The sequence below is a fragment of the Lotus japonicus genome, chromosome 6, assembly GCF_012489685.1.
Source record: "Lotus japonicus ecotype B-129 chromosome 6, LjGifu_v1.2".
In the NCBI taxonomy this organism is placed as follows: domain Eukaryota; kingdom Viridiplantae; phylum Streptophyta; class Magnoliopsida; order Fabales; family Fabaceae; genus Lotus; species Lotus japonicus.
The window spans coordinates 51,898,215-51,915,352 of record NC_080046.1 but is presented as its reverse complement, the minus strand read 5'-3'; the positions used below and the strand labels follow the sequence as shown (position 1 = coordinate 51,915,352).

General features: G+C 36.6%; 2 protein-coding genes across 5 annotated transcripts; one reads left to right on the top strand and one right to left on the bottom strand.

The window, feature by feature from the left end:
• The first annotated feature begins 1,046 nt into the window (after positions 1 to 1,046).
• LOC130726045 (uncharacterized) lies at positions 1,047 to 7,870 on the top strand. The gene is made up of 7 exons (XM_057577256.1): positions 1,047 to 1,256; positions 4,396 to 5,767; positions 5,870 to 6,556; positions 6,640 to 6,723; positions 6,808 to 6,883; positions 6,997 to 7,319; positions 7,420 to 7,870. Exons 2-7 carry the CDS (start codon positions 4,445 to 4,447, stop codon positions 7,633 to 7,635), a joined length of 2,709 nt encoding a protein of 902 aa, XP_057433239.1. The 5' UTR covers positions 1,047 to 1,256; positions 4,396 to 4,444; the 3' UTR covers positions 7,636 to 7,870.
• A 2,661-nt stretch (positions 7,871 to 10,531) lies between these two features.
• On the bottom strand, positions 10,532 to 15,832 carry LOC130726046 (pyruvate dehydrogenase (acetyl-transferring) kinase, mitochondrial). Of its 4 annotated transcripts, none has more exons than XM_057577258.1 (7): positions 15,694 to 15,832; positions 13,413 to 13,663; positions 12,265 to 12,523; positions 11,943 to 12,123; positions 11,589 to 11,841; positions 11,238 to 11,451; positions 10,532 to 10,775 (listed from the first exon to the last, which is right to left on the bottom strand). In XM_057577258.1, the coding sequence occupies exons 2-7, from the start codon at positions 13,659 to 13,661 to the stop codon at positions 10,717 to 10,719; spliced, it is 1,215 nt and encodes a 404-aa protein (XP_057433241.1). In that variant the 5' UTR covers positions 13,662 to 13,663; positions 15,694 to 15,832; the 3' UTR covers positions 10,532 to 10,716. The 4 variants fall into 4 exon arrangements, with proteins under 4 accessions (XP_057433241.1, XP_057433243.1, XP_057433240.1 ...); XM_057577260.1 differs by having other exon boundaries at positions 15,704 to 15,801; XM_057577257.1 differs by lacking the exon at positions 15,694 to 15,832 and having other exon boundaries at positions 13,413 to 13,963.
• Between the last annotated feature and the right edge of the window lie 1,306 nt (positions 15,833 to 17,138).

Genomic DNA, 17,138 nt, shown 5'->3' with positions numbered 1-17,138 from the left:
TTGTGTTTCTAGGAAATTCAAAATACCTCTAATATATTAAAACACCCCACCAGCCCATCACTTCCACAACTTACTGTCTCCTTCACACATCCCTCTTCATTTCTCTCTCTTTCTCTTTCACTTCCAATTCTTTCCCTTCTCAACTATTTCCCAAACCAAAATCATTACCTTTAATATTAAGCATTTCTTCAACCTCAACTTCATCTTGAGTAAATATCAATCTTATTCTCTTCTCCATTTTGGTGTTTCATTTTTGTCTTCTCCACCATTACCGTGTACTGATTTCGCGTTTTATTCTCTTCTTCATAAAGTCACTCTTATACATTTAAGTTGCATCCAAGATGAGAAGATGGTCATGGAGAAATTTTGAATTATTGTGTTGTTTTCCTCAACGACATGAGTGAATTGCTGGGGTGGGTGGAGAGGAAAGGTTGAGAGAGAAAATGAGGAGAAAGGAAATAAAAAAGAAAAAATGGGAATTTTTGTAATTTAGGTAGGGAATAGTTACTGAACCACCATGGGTCGATCAGTTTGAAACTGACCCACGCTAGGCGCAGCCAAGCCATGTTATTGAGATTGAAACTTAGAAGTATATTTTCTTTGTATCGAATAATATATGTCCCTACTATGTTCTTGTTACCTGACAATTTTGTATGTGACTACTACATTTTTATCTTAAAGTAATCATATCAAATTAATTATCCACAAATTGTTTTTGTATGGATGTTGCTAACTCTCTGAAAAAAGGGCAAAAAAAAAAGGAAAATAACAACAATTGGAATTTGGAAACGACTCAGTGAGTGAAATTTTATTTTTCTTATAAGACCCACTGAGTCAACTCACCAAATTCCTCAATTTCATGAACCAACTCGTACCATTTTCATCCATTAAGCAAAAGCAAAACCTAAATATTTATACACTCATTAAACTATATACTCAAAAGAAAATATTTATTAATGTATATTGATTTTTGAATCATAATAAATCTTACTATATTATTAAATTAAAGTATAATAATAAGAAATATTACATTTATAAGGAAACTAGAAAATAAAAAGGAATCGGTATAACCCGGCCGGGTCGAGTTAAGAGTCTCACCAACCCAGCCATTCACTCGCGACTCACCATTCCTAACCGATTTCCGCATCGCCGAACGATTCCGCCGCCGGAGAGCTTCCACCGCCACCGTCCCTTCCGCCACCGTGTTCTTCTGGATCCGGTGGTGCCATATCGATCTGGACCGTCTTCGTTTCGAGGTTTCTTTCTTTCTCTCTTTGTCTTCTTCCTATGATCGAGCTCTTTCATGTTTGTCTTCCATTCATGGTTTCATGATATATGCAATTCATTTGATATCTGCACATGATGATTTTGTGGTTTTATGTAAACCTTCAGTTTTCAAGATTGTTTTTGTAAATATATTTCCTTATACTAGCTTCTTTGATGAGTTGATGGTTGGTTCGCGTGTTACATGTTTGATTCCCTTTAAGCAAGGTCTAGGGTGTGAGTCTTGTCGATGGGAAAAACACTCGTTGGGAGAATTAGCCCTACCATGATGTGGATGTACCTGGTTCGAACAAGGGTTCGACTCCTGTTATGAGTTTCTGGTCCAGTTGAACGGTTAGGGTATGCTTGGATGGAGGGCTTAGAAGGGAAGGCGAAGAGAGGTTGCAAAAGAAATTACCTATGATGTTTATAAGAATGAATAAGAGATTATGATAATAATTCTTATTTCGAGTAAATGCTTTTTAATTTAATAACTTTTTAGGATAAAATGAGATGTTAAGTATCTGAAATTTGTGAACATGCCCATGCAACACAACAACTGGCGCGTAAATAGTTTAAAAACCCTAGGGAAATGTGTAACGGCCCCTCCATATCGTGGCCTACAAGTGCCGAGTGGAGAGGTTAAGTATTTTTGACCTATTTAATTTACAAGATATCGAAGTGTAACTAGGTCTTTAGTGAAGCACGTGATGAGATGAAGAGATCGCCCCCTATAAGCACGTGATGAAATGAAGAGATCGCGCCCCTATAAGCACATGATGAAATGAAGAGATCGCCCCTATAAACGATGTCTCTACTTAGCAAGACATGGCCCGCTTCAGGAAAGTAAACCCAAATTTTTTAGCCCATACGAGTTACAACCACTGCTAGGCCCAAATTCATGTAATTCTGACCCAAGTCGCCCGTTCCAATCCACCGAGCATACTCCGGAAGGGGATCAAGAATCAGAATGTAGTTAACAGAGATGTGCTCTCAATGTGAAATTCTGCTACGGTCATCGATGGGTGGTGGCGGTGGTGGTGAAAAGCATTAATGCTTTTGAGTATTGGGGTATCTTAGGCTAGTGGTGAATGGCTGACTAGTAAATGAATAGAAGAGAGTGAGTAGGGGCAATGTATCATATGAATGGGCATATAAGGCGAAGGTGATAGATACCTTTGAGCGTTGGTGAGTGTGCTCCTATGGGTCTGTTGTGATAAATAAAGCGATAATTCTTTTCAGTTTTGCCTGCAACTGTGTAAACTAATCTGATAAAATCTTGGACATCGTTGTTGCTCATTAAATAAGGGATAATAAATTTGACACAGGTTGTGAAGGAATAGGAATTAGGAAGTGAAGCAAATGCTGTGTCAATGGAAAATCATGATGAGTTAGTTCTTTCAATTGTACATAGAGTTTGAAACAAATCATCTGTGTTTTCATTGGGGGGATAAGATTAGAGACAGGAAAAGGGGACTGAAGAGTTTTTCCGGGCTGAGCTGCCTTGTTGGCCTTTTTATTCGGAGTTTCCTAGAGCTCGTAGGTGCCAGAGGGTTGGACCGTATGAGTTCTCTAGGTCTAGTAAGCCCAAATGAAGGCTGGATTGATGACTTGATGTAAGGGGAAGCAGGGAAACATCCCTCTATGCTAGTCCCAACTCAAACAACAGGACATTTCAATCCAACAACACTCTAGAAAATTATTGTGTAATTCTATTCTTGTTCCTAATTCTTGATACCCTTTTGAGTACTATGCAATGTACATTTGTTTCTATAGTGTGATTTATGATCGTATGGGATGTAATGGCTTTCATTGGAACACTGCCTGAAAATTTAATAAAAAACAACATGAATTGTTGACTATATTCAATGCAGCAAAAGGTATCGATGTTTCTTTGGAATCAGCCTACTTACCTTATCTTTATAGTTTTTACTTTCTCTCGTATACTTCTTCTACTGGCTTCTATGAATGCATATGTTGCCTTTGCTCCAACCTTCAAGCATATTCTAAAGAGTTGAAGTTAGTATCAAAGCTTGCTTCTTTCTCCAGTCATTAGTCATTTCAGCCACCATTGTTTTGAGCAGTGTTTTGTTAATCACGGATTGCGGAAAATAGTCGAAAGCCAAAATTCCACTATTTCAAGTTCTCTTAGCGGAAAATAGCGGACAATATCGGAAAATAGTGGTGAGCCCTCAGGGCGCTACACTATAGCGCTATAAGGCCGCTATAACCGCTATATGACAACACTGGTTTTGAGGGTATTGTCATACCTAGCCCTGCTACAACTTTAGGATCTTCCTGAAAGTAGAAAGTGTCCTGTTCCATTTTCTCTTTTTTTTCTACAACACCTGCTATAACTTCAGAAAAATTAAATGGAAAAGTAATTTGGACTGGGATGTAACTGTTGATTGTTGGTTTCTAGGCCAAGTACTATTAAATTATTTTAAGTTTTAACAATAAAGTTGAATCAATTCCAGCCAATGAAAGGGATGAGTGGAAAAAAGTTGATCCAGAGTTGTTTGCCAATCCTGCTTCTACAAGACATGTTCTGAGATATAGAAAAAACTTAGATTGTATATGCTAGTGATAGACAACGCAAAGATTTTCTTCATAACTTTACAATTCTCAACATGGCAGACTGAGCTGGCAATGTTATTTAAACAAAGCTCAGTTCGCCATTCAAGAGTTCTACTCTCGTTTGATGATGGCCATCTAAAGATTACGAACAAGCTAAATAACTTGTATATGTCATTTGTCCTCATGGTTTATGTTGAAATCCTATATCCACTAGAGATATGGTCAAACTAGAGCTGATAAAGGCTTTGGTAATCCTTACTCAGGAGCTAGTTTTTATGGGCTCATGGTTTATGGTATGTTTTGTATACATCTCTTATTTGATATCTAAATTTTCAAGTTATATTATCTTAATGATTTAGGATCACGTTGGTTCTGTTTTTGTCTTCCTTTTAATTTTTAATTTATTTCTTCCCTGTTTATCATATATATATATATATATATATATATATATATATATATATATATATATATATATATACTTTTTTTCATGCCATATTACTTTAAAAATCTGAGTTCTGGGCAGCTGGCTCAATTACCCATACATCATGATTACAGGAACAGGGGAGGCTCTCAGATAATGTTTTGGTAGCTCTTTTTGGATGTAATGGCTCCAGGACGCTCCACTGGGTTTATTGATCCTGGTTGGGATCATGGTATTGCTCAAGATGAGCGGAAAAAGAAGGTTAGGTGCAATTATTGTGGGAAAATAGTTAGTGGTGGGATATACAGATTAAAGCAGCATTTAGCCCGAGTTTCTGGTGAAGTAACATACTGTGAAAAAGCTCCTGAGGAAGTCTACCTAAGAATGAAGGAGAACCTGGAAGGATGTCGTCCCAACAAGAAACAAAAGCAAGTTGATGTGCAATCATATATGAATTTTGGCTCTAATGATGATGAAGACGACGATGAGCAAGTTGGGTGTCGAAGCAAAGGGAAGCAATTGATGGATGATAGAAATGTAGCTGTAAATTTAACTCCTCTTAGGTCCCTAGGATATATTGACCCAGGGTGGGAACATGGTGTTGCTCAGGATGAGAGAAAGAAGAAAGTAAAATGCAATTACTGTGAGAAAGTTGTTAGTGGAGGTATTAATCGATTTAAACAACATTTGGCTAGAATTCCTGGAGAGGTAGCACCTTGTAAAAAGGCTCCAGAAGAAGTTTATCTTAAAATAAAAGAGAATATGAAATGGCATCGCACTGGAAGGAGACACAGGAGACCTGAGGCTAAGGAGTTGATGCCTTCCTATGCAAAGTCTGATGATGAAGATGATGAGTATGAGCAAGAGGAAGATGCTTTGCATCATATGAACAAGGAAACTTTCATTGATGTTGACAAGAGATTCTCTAAAGATTTAATGAAGACCTTCAAAGGTATTTCACCTAGTACTTGTCCTGAACCAGTATTGAGAAGATCAAGATTAGATAATGTTTACCTGAAACTGCCCAAGAATCAGACTCCTCAAACATACAAACCTGGAAAAGTTAAGACGGGCCCCACCAAGAAATCACGCAGGGAAGTTTTTTCTACAATATGCAAGTTCTTTTACCATGCGGGAATTCCCGTACAGGCTGCTGACTCCCTATATTTTCATAAAATGCTGGAAGCAGTTGGTCAATATGGACAAGGACTGGTATGCCCTCCAAGCCAACTTATTTCTGGTCGCTTTTTGCAGGAGGAAATCAATTCCATTAAGAATTACCTTGTTGAATATAAGGCTTCCTGGGCAATCACTGGTTGTTCTATACTAGCAGATAGTTGGAGAGATAAACAGGGTAGGACAGTTATTAATTTTCTTGTTTCTTGTCCTCATGGTGTATACTTTGTTTCCTCAGTTGATGCCACTAATGTAGTAGAAGATGCACCAAGTTTATTTAAGCTTCTAGACAAAGTAGTGGAAGAAGTAGGTGAAGAAAATGTAGTGCAGGTAAAATGTTTTTCTATTCTTGTGCCATCCTCCTTAATCCTAAAATATAACTTTTTAGCTGTTGTTAATTATTGCTTCTTCTTTTTTACCCTCTTGATTTAGGTAATCACTGAATATACTCCCAACTATAGAGCTGCTGGGAAAATGCTTGAAGAGAAGAGAAGGAATATATTCTGGACCCCCTGTGCCACTTATTGTATTAATAGAATGCTTGGAGATTTTCTGAAGATAAGATGTGTAGAAGAGTGCATGGAAAAGGGCCAGAAAATTACAAAACTAATATACAATCAAACATGGTTGTTAAATCTTATGAAAAGTGAATTTACTGAGGGGCGGGAGCTTTTAAAGCCGGCTGGCACCCGGTATGCCTCTAGCTTTGCTACATTGCAAAGCTTGTTGGATCATCGAGTTGGTCTCAGACGAATGTTTCTTTCAAACAAATGGAATACATCCAGGTACTCCAGCTCAAGCGAGGGGAAAGAGGTGGAAAAATTTGTTTTGAGTGCCACATTTTGGAAGAAACTGCAGCATGTTTGTAAGTCAATAGATCCGATAATGCAAGTACTTCAAAAGGTTTGTAGTGGTGAGAACTTGTCAATGCCATACATATATAATGATATGTACAGGGCAAAACTTGCAATCAAATCTATTCATGGTGACGATGCACGTAAATTTGAACCATTCTGGAAGGTAATAGACAGCCATTGGAACTCTCTGTTCTATCACCCTCTTTACTTGGCTGCTTACTTCCTTAATCCATCATACCGATATCGTCAGGATTTTGTGGCGGTAAGTGAGTATTGAATATATTCCCTAATGGTTGCAAATTTTCAAATTTTCTCTCCTGAAATGAATGTTTGATATGATTATAGCACTCTGAGGTAGTACGGGGGCTCAATGAATGCATTGTTCGGCTGGAGCCAGATAATATGAGACGGATCTCTGCATCAATGCAGGTAAGATATTCTCAATTACTGTTATATAGTGCAGACAATCATTCGATATTTATGTTTTCTAATACAAAATGGTGTCATTTCCAGATTTCTCATTATAACTCTGCACAAGATGATTTTGGAACTGATTTGGCGATTGGCACAAGATCAGGTCTTGAACCAGGTAAACTTGTATATTATTTGCTTGACACTTTATTTAGTGATTCTCACGTTTTGAGGTGCTTTGCTACTTTTGTATGATTTGATCAGTTTCCTCTCCTTGTTTCATTTCACTAGCTGCTTGGTGGCAACAACATGGAATAAGTTGCTTAGAGTTGCAAAGAATAGCGGTACGCATATTAAGTCAGACATGCTCATCATTTGCGTGTGAGCATGATTGGAGTATATACGATCAGATATATAGCAAAAGACAAAATCGACTATCTCAGAAGAAACTGAATGACATTGTCTTCGTTCACTACAATTTGAGACTTAGAGAATGCCAAGTAAGAAAAAGGTCCAGGGACTCAAAGTCAACCTCTGTTGACAGTGTTCTACTAGAGCATTTACTCAGTGATTGGATAGTCGATGCCAATGTTCAAAGCTTTGATGGTGATAAGGTAATCAGTGCTTAGTATTAATGGCTGTGAACTATCAATACAGCACCAATCATGTGGCCTATACTGATGGAAAATTTGTTTCGCTTTTTGTTTTCTGTAGAATTACCCTTTTGGAGTTGAACTAGATGATGAATATGAAACCGATTCAATTGATTATGATGATGGAGCTGCAAGGCCTCTAAAGGGATCATCCCTTGAACTGGAGACTATGGATGGTGTAGCAGTAGGATCACCAGATGTAGAACATGCTAACATTGATGATGCCAGTGACGATGAGTCTGATCTGAATTATTTTCATGATGATTTGAGCGAGTAATCAAGTTACATGGTTGCTCCTGTGAAAAAACCAAGATGTCCATCCTGTATGTAGGATCACATTCATTTCATATGTTGGTGGACAATCATTTTAGATCGAATGTTTTGAGTTCTACCTTAAGAGCTACTATAGTTGCTAATCTTAGCCAATGAATATTATTGTAGGATAAATTTTGGCATTGTACAATGTGGAAAAAACTAGATTTATGCGATTACAATTTACAGTGATTTTGCCACCCCTAGTAGGGCTGTCCACCGGTCGGGTTCGGTCGGTTTCGAGCCCAAAAAGCTCCACCGACCGAACCCGCATGTCACAAAACTTGGCCCATAACCGACCGTGACATCTTTCGGTTTGGGTCGGTTTCGGGTTTCTCGGGTAATGGGCGGGTCGGGCGGGTTGGGTCGGTTTCGCAGAGATCAAGTAGATGAAAAATTTCAATTTGAGCAATTTCAGATCAGATCCAGATTCCAGAGATACTACCAAGTATCAACTTACCAAGAAGTCAAGAATGTTTTCCATTGCTTTTCTCATGCGAAAGAGCATGTTCACTTCATCCTTGCGATTTCACATCAGAATCGATTGATGAAGATGAACAGGCTATTTCGGATCAGAGAAGCATGGAGCCACGGAGGATGAACCGATTTCAGAGGCTTAGGGTTTGAGTCTTTGAGATGCGTGAGACTGTGAGGGAAGAAGGCAAGAAGCTCATGCAGATGCTGTTGCACTGTGGAGTGTGGTGGTGGAGTGGCTAGACCGCTAGGGTTTGAGATGTGTGAGGGTGCAGAGGATGGCGGCGCAGAGGATAAGGAGAAGGGTGGTGGCGGCTAGGGTTTGGAGTTTGGAGAGAAGAAGAAGGGGAGAAGGGTGGTGGTGGCGGCGGGTTTGAGAGGTAGGGTTTCTGGGTTTGAGAGAAGAAGAAGAAGAGGAGAGGTGGTGGCGGCGGCGGGTTTGAGAGAAGAAGAAGAAGAGGAGAAGGGTGGTGGTGGCGACTGGCGACGACGGCGGGTTTGAGAATTGAGAGAAGAAGAAGAAGAGGAAGAAGTGAAGAGAAAGAGAGAGGAGCCGGATTATTAGGTTTAGTTTGGGTTGGGTTTGGGCCGGGTGAATTTTTTTTTTTATAGGTTTAGTTTGGGTTGGGTTTGGGCCGGGTGAAATTTTTTTTTTTATATTGGGTTCGGTCGGTTCGGTCGGACCAGGCTCCAAACCGTAACCGACCGAACCAACCCAAATGGAGCCGGTTTTTCCCCATTACTCAACCCGCCACCCGACCCGACCGAACCGAGAAGGCCTTTTTTGGTAGCGGGCCGGTCGGTTTCGGTCGGGCCCAAAAAAGTTGGACAGGCCTAACCCCTAGTTATCGTGTTAGTCTTTTTTTTTTTTTTGTTAACGTAGTTATCGTGTTAGTCATAGTCGAAGAAATATCATAAGGAAAAAATGAAATTCAAATGTGTTACTTGGAATGAAAAATGAAATATCTTTTAATTTCAGTATGAAGTACACAATAAACAGGGCGTTAAATGATAGATATTGAGTTTTATTTTTTATCATCTTTTATACTTATATGATTAATAAAATAAATTTTAATCATGCATTCTTTTTTTTTCACTGAATAAAAATTTGGGTGAGTCGGCTCCAGTCACCCCCACGAGCTACGACATGCCTTTATGATCATAAGTCGCTTACAAAGGTTCTTACAGATAGTCGACCAACACTGCCCTCACATTAGCAGCGGAAATCAAACACAACATTTTGAGGAAAAGTAATCTACCATTACCAATTGAGTCAACCATCAGGGACGGAGGCAAGGGGTGTCTACTGGTGCCATGCGCCCATGCTTAAAGTTTTGTATCTCTCTTTGAAAAAAATTGATAGTGAAAAATATTTATTACATGCCTCAAGTTTTTACTGTTTTTTTTTTTCCTTCTTCAATCTTTGTCCATCTTGCTTTCATGCTTTTGAATGGCTTGTAATGTCCTTCTATTAGATGTACAATTTGGACTGTACTGAACACATTCATCTATGTTTACATGCTCATTCAATTTGATGCTGTGGTGCCCTCGTCGTTACTGCATAATTTATCTGAATTTAATTTGAGCTTCAATTACAGCATAATTTATATGAATTTTCATACACCAGTTACTTTGCCTTAATTTCTTACGTGAAGTGAAGCTCAAGTGTTTTCACTTTTCACCGCATATTATATGTAGATCATCAGAAATGTCAGAATAAAGATTTATTTTTCTTTTTTGTGGTCAATGAATGAAAAGTTAAATGACCCTTACCAATCAAAATGTCAACGTTTTCAACAAAGATCACAACTAGTTATAATTCATTTTTCTTTGTATAACTAATACATATTTCTCAATATCGTTTTATTTGATTACGCGTTTCTTTATGATGTTAGAAAAAGAAGAAAAAAAAATAGATGATGTTACACAAAACAATAACCCGTTGCAGTTACACAATATCATGTACATACTACATATACACAAATAACTTTTGTTTTATCAACTAATTTTTTTAGCAAATGAAAGGTTAAAGAGATGAAGATAAAGGTCAGCAATTCACATGTCACACTCTGAATTTCCTCAGTTTTTGACATTATACTGAATTTTGTCTAAGGAGTTTCCATGCCATTGGGGTATCAAAGAAGCGTGAGAAGTTACAGTTTAGAAACAGATAGTGACCATAGTATCAATGAAAACCGTGCTTTTATTAGTTTGGTACTCTGGTTAATGCTCAACCTTCTCCATTTTATGACTCTAGAGGAGACTATGTCAAGACACAACATGGCCTGATTTGTCTTATGGAACATTTTCCTTTAAGATAAAAGGGCCGAATGCGAATTCGTCATAAAAAAAGAAAAATAAAATAAGGACGGATTTCCAAAGCAGGATGCAAAGGCAAAGAAAGGACCTTTAATCAAACACAATCTTATGTATGACTTACTTACAAGAAATCTGTCAATTTATTAAAATATAAAAAATTGACAGCAAATGGTCCTTGTTGCAACTGTTTTTTTGTTTTTCCAAGTTACTTACTGTAACTGAGTTTGGTTGAAAGGAAAACGGCCCACTACTTTCAGGGCAATGGTTCTTGTGAATCTCCCAGACGAGACAAATGAAGATATGCATCAGTTCCTGCGAAGAAACAACCAATGACTGCATCACAAAACTTGAACTTGAAGCAACTAAAAGTAAAGGTAAACAAGTAGTTAAGACAACAACAAACCAGTACTCTAAAAATGCAATCATAAAATATCTGTTAAGATATACAAGTAATCTAGTTCTGAGATGGTAAAACCTCATCAAGTCCTAATATTAGTGTGTTTGGAAACACGGTGGAATACCACGGAAGACACCAAAATCACTTCTAAACTATAGGCTATAAGTTGTAGCTTTCCTCTACCGTGCCTTGGATTTTGAGCACATGCTCAACCAAACACACTCTGTAATGACTGACTATAACTAATGGAAGAAACAACATTGACTTGATAATTCAGAATAACAATTATTCTTGTAGCAGTTCAGACTGATCTCAGGGACATAAATAGTAACTATGAAATCTATCAGAAAAATAGTCATGAAGAGAAGTCTACTCACCATATCCTTCCATAGAGATTATTTGAAGATCACCTCCAAAATACCGAGCATATAGGCGACTAATAGGAATTCCATATCCATATCCAGCCATTGTCACATTATCACCTAATCCAAGATCCTCATGCTCATCCAATGGGTTTCTGGCTGTACTGTATAGATATGTAAAAATTTTCGGCAGACCACTTCTTGGTATTCCACCTCCCTCATCTGAAACCTACAATATTTAGACCAACTTTTTTTGACAAAGCATCTTCATCATAGCATTCCAAAAATCCCACAATAAAGCCCAAAAATCCCACCAAAAAGGTAAGTAAAAAACTTAATAACTTCACTACAAAAGTTAATGTGCACCTTTATGGTAACATCCTCTAACCCGTCAGCAACTATTATTCTAACAGGAGGTGCAACGTTATCAGAATCTATAAAACGCTCTTGGACAGCACGCAGTGAGTTTTTGACCAACTCAAATACCATAAGATGCAAGTGAGCCGGAACATACCTGGTTGAGAACATACAGTGATTATATAGAAAGAGTACAGAAATAACTTTGGAACTAAAACTATATATCCTTATGAGATAACCATTCCGAGCTAAGACAGATGCTCTGAAAGGGAAGAGAACGGAGCCATACATAAGCTTGTGAGAGTCATGGATGTAAACGAAAGCAACCTAAAGGAAAATTAATACAGGGAAGATGTAACTCACGGAAAAGTAAAATCAGGATCTCCATAAATTTGAACATCAGGGGCACTGCCATATTCACGACAACATATAGAGCGTGCATCCTCACTGGCATTCCTCGCCACCTCCACAGGAGACATTTTTGTATGTATATAACCTATGCAATGGGGAGCTGGATTGGGATTGTGCAACTCCACATGCTGCCCTGAATCCCACAAAAGTCAAAAGAACATACAATACAATTAGGTTTAATACGTGCACTACAAAGATTCAAATAGGAAGGAAAAAAAGGTAGCCAATAATCTGCTAAGTCTTGTAGAAGGCAGACAGAGTTTTCTGAACTAACCAATGAGCATGCGGATTCCAATTCTTGACATGTAAAAGCGATCGAGAAACTGATGAATCTCAATAAGGTCTTCATATACAATCTTTGGATCCATACCTTTCTTCAATTGCTGAACACCTAAGGCCATTGTAGGTACCACATTGTTGTGTCTCACTTTGATGGCCTTGATCATTTCAGTGAAATCTTTTTCATCAGTCATGTTCTTGATGTCAGGGTACGACCTAAGATCACGGAAAGAATCCACATACCAATCCCTAACCTAAAATCATAAAAATAGAGCATAATAGTCAACAACCATTAAGCTAATTATACAGTGAGCTCTACTTCCTAATGTGGCTCAAATTGCCATAAAGCACACACCATAAACACACCAGGAGCATCATAAACTAACATCATAAGGATCTTAGAACAGGAGCTCAGCCACAATGAGCTATGGTATCTGCTATTATCAAGAATTATTGAATTTAATACCATCAATGATTATATTTTGGATATATTAATGGGAGGAAAGTTGTTGTAAGAAAATTAAACATGTGCAGAAGAAGGAGCACAACTGTTTCCCTAATATAGTGATTAAACCATCCAACCTTGTAGCAAACTTGAGAGAAATTAATCAATATCAAATTTTAAAGATCAAACCAATTAGTTAGAATTTTGATTCTTCTAATTAAATTATAGTTTGAGTGCATAGTAACATTGTCCATGTTCCAAGCCCTTCATGTGGAAGGGATGAGAGATAGAGGCATAGATAAACAGTAACCTCCACCCAACATGTTAAGCTTTTTGTTAACATAATTCCAATAAACAATTATAATCATGTGCTAACATGCCAAGCCAATTACAAAGATGATTTGACACGACAAGAAAGGTTCCTACATCATCTTATAATGCTAATCACAAACAATTTTCTAATTAAAATCCTATCTTTTCAAAAGTTAGTCAATTTCTTAGATCCAAATGCGCATGATTACCTCAGGAACAATAAAATAATTACAAGAAAACATTCAAGCCCTTTCCACCTTTTCCCCACAAAGAGATAAGATCAAATAATCAAAAGTGTCCTCAAAAGCAAATGAAACAGAATCAACACAAAAGATAACAACAACCCATGATTCTATTTACAATGTAAAATTAAAAAATGATGATACCTTTATAACAGCAGGTTTCTTAGACAAACCATAGGGAAGACTATCAAGCTCAATTGCTCTCCTAGCAATCCTGATTGCAAGCTCCTTGTGAAGAAACTGAGCAGAGATCAGCAAATTCTTCTCAGTAGGTGTTGACCCAAATTCCATCATGTACCTCAAACTCACCCCTGTTTGCTTCATACAACCCCATCTGTGCACATCCTCCATCAAGGCCTTGGAGAATGTCTCACAGGCCTTCTTTGCAGCCATGGCTATTGAAATCAATGCAAAACTGACATCAATGAGAGAGAGAGAGAGAGAGAGAGAGAGAGAGAGGAAAAGGAGAAGAAAATGGTGAAGATGGGTTGTGACTGAAAATGGAAAAGAGGGGTTGGAATTGAAATGGAGATGAGAGGAGAAAGATTGATTGATTGATTGATTGAATTGAATCTATTTGGCAAATTTGAAGAACAAGCTTTAATTTGATGGCTTTCACGTTTTTTTGGAATGTGGGAATCATGTGCTTCTGACACGTGTCCAGATAAGCCCCAATTTTCGGCAAGTACGCTATTGTGGTCTTTTTTTTATGTTTAAGGTAATCTATTATGGTCTCTAACCCATGCTTTAGTTTTTTTTGGTTAATTAATTAATGATTTTAAATCATCTTGAAATATTATCTTAATGATAGTGGGTTCAGCTCCGGTTACCATCATGGATGCGTGTCCTTAGGATTACATTACAGATTGCTTATAAAGGTTCTTGCAGATTGTTTGTCACCATGGTTAGTGAGAATCAAAGTTTTCTTAGAATATTTTCTTTTTTTTGCACAATATAATATAAGTATGAATTTAATTTATGTACACTGATACTGTAAACTGTAAAGAGCTTTATATACAGACATCCCGTCACATTTCTTCATTTCCATTTAAATAATTTTTAATTAAAATTTAATTATGAAATTACAAATTAATAAATTCTAATTGAATGGTTATGGAAAAAAAGTTTTACCTTCTTCATAGTAATTAAACTCTCTCTTTACGTTATGAATCAACACATTAAAATCAATATATGATATATGGAAGCTATAAAACTATAAAAATAAATGAGAAAAAAAGCGAGAAATACTATGAGTGATACAATAAAAAAAAAATCTAAACAAAATTATGATGAAAAATGTGTAGAGATTAGTACAAGAAATGTTATTGTCAATGACTCAATAGAACACCCAATTGTTGCCTCTAATATTTTATAGCCTTTGGCATAGGTGCCAAGACCCAAGACTATAAACAAATTGAAATTTTTTAATTTAGAATACTTTTTTCCTATTTTTATTTTTGTACTTCAAATTTTATCATGTAGACGTACACAAAGCCGTAAATCCGGACTCCAAACATGAGAGATATTCTAATTGTAAAACACAATGGTGCAAAAAACTGAAAAAGTACACACTAGACACTGACATAATTTACATACAAAAATTAAAGCAAAAAAGATCTTCTCAAATTTGACATTATTATTTAATTAGAAAATTACCAAATCTACATAACTTTACTTATATAGAGCTTTCGTTTTCTAATAGATATACTACGCACAACTAACGAATTCAATGCGTTGATTAATGTTTCAACTTCAGATCAATGGAAAAAGGGAAGCAGTTTAGAGCGTTTTTTATACACAAATGTAAAGAAAGAAAAAAGAGAAAGGAAGTTAGAGTGTTAGACCATCATGAATGAAGAATGAAGCGCCCATGAGGTCAGCCTTCAACAAATCAGCAATACCATCTATAGGACCATCCGCAGTTTAGAGCATTTGCATAGAGTTTAAGGTTATCTTAAAACGCTAAAATATTAAAAACTAATACTACTTGAGAAAAGTTTAATTTAAAGCAATGATCACGATTTTTGGATTATTGCATTGTCACTTTTAATAATAGCTATATATAGGTTAAGAATTGAGATGGACTCGTGGACCATCCTAAGCACATTGTGATTGGACTATCTTAAGTACTACTTTTTTTCCTTAACTCATTGCACCATTATCCAAATATTAAAAGTATTTTGTATAATTGTGAGAGTAATCTCTTATTAATACGCTGAGTCAGTGATAGTGGATAAGAAATTGATTAATGAGTTTTTCTCATAATGTTTGTAAAAGTTGGGAATGAACAAGTAAAAGAATTTCTACAAAACCTATAATATCTCAATCAATATAATTAATACAATGCACTTGATTGATCATCATCATACACAGTCACTTGAAATAATTGAAGAAGGAAGGAATGAAGGATAAGTGCTTGGCTTACTGGAGTGTACCAGAAGATGCAGGCCTGATTGTGAGTTGCGTGGTCCTAGCTCACAGCACAATCACTAATCCAATCCACTTCAACAGTGCTTAATTGCTTGAAGATAAAGATGGAACTGTGTATGTGTGTGTAGCTCCAACACCTGTGGTCTTATATATAATAATTTCTTGTCCTTCAAAAAGCAACTTGAAGAGGAGTTCACAAAATGTCCTTTTAATTAGGTGAGAAAGCAAATTAAAGATACAAGTAGGGTCATAATTAATCAGATTCTTTTCTATAAAACAATATAGATTCTGCACCCACTCTCACTTGTCCAAACTTCACAATTGGGATCAAAATATAAGTAGTAGTGTATTTTATAGGCAAAGGATCATCACTTTTCTTTTAACCCAACCTGATAATCACTCATAAGGAAATTGTACGGTACGGTTGGAAGTGAAAAGCCAAATAGATGGTTGGATGAATATATGTCATCAAGTAGAAATACTCTAATCTTATATCTTAAGCTTTCGAGATAATTGATTTATAAAGCATTGAAAAATCTCACTTTAACTAGAAATGTGATTAAAATAATCTTAAAGGTAGAACAAACCATCAATTTTAGACTAAATTTTTTAGGAGAGTTAGGTCTAACCCAATTTCTAAAATAAGTCAATTCTGCATGAAGATTCCTACACTTTCTCATTTTTTTTTAAATTGATCATCTGATTTTATTTTATTTGCTGTAAATAGAAGAATACCTGGAAAATATATAAATCACAAAAGGATTTGGGAATTGTTATTCAGACCCCCCATCTATTTGTACCCATAATAATTCAAGAAATCCAAAAATACCCCCGTTGAACGCACTTTGAAAGTACGACCCATATCACACCTCATGCCTTTCAAAATGAGACAATGAGTGACGCACTTTCAAAGTGAGGCAGTTGACGCACTTTCAAAGTGAGACACATGTCTCAGTGTCTCACTTTCAAAGAGAGTCAGTTGTCTCACTTTAAAAGTGAGATAGTTGTCTTACTTTGAAAGTGTGTTAGGGTCGCACTTTCAAAGTGCGATAGATTGCCGAAAAAAAGCTTCTAAAAACGAACTGTAACAGCATAAAAGAGGAGAGAGAGAGGAGGAGGAGAAGATGTAGTGGTGACGGTGGTGGTGGTGGTGGAGGAGGAAAGAGGAAAGAAGTGAGAGGAGAGAAAATGTGTGGAGGGGTGAGGAATTTTTATAATTTTTTCATTAAGAGCATTTTAGTATTTTTGCATTTTAAAGGGATTGAAAATGGAATAGATGTGGGGGATCTGAATAAAAATTCTCAAAGAATTTCCTTCAACCAACTCTATATATGTTAAGTTCGCTCCACAATAAATCCTTTTACCTAAACAAATTTCCACTTAAATATTGAGTACAACAAAATTAAACAAGTACTGAAATTTTATAAAAGGAATTAAAAA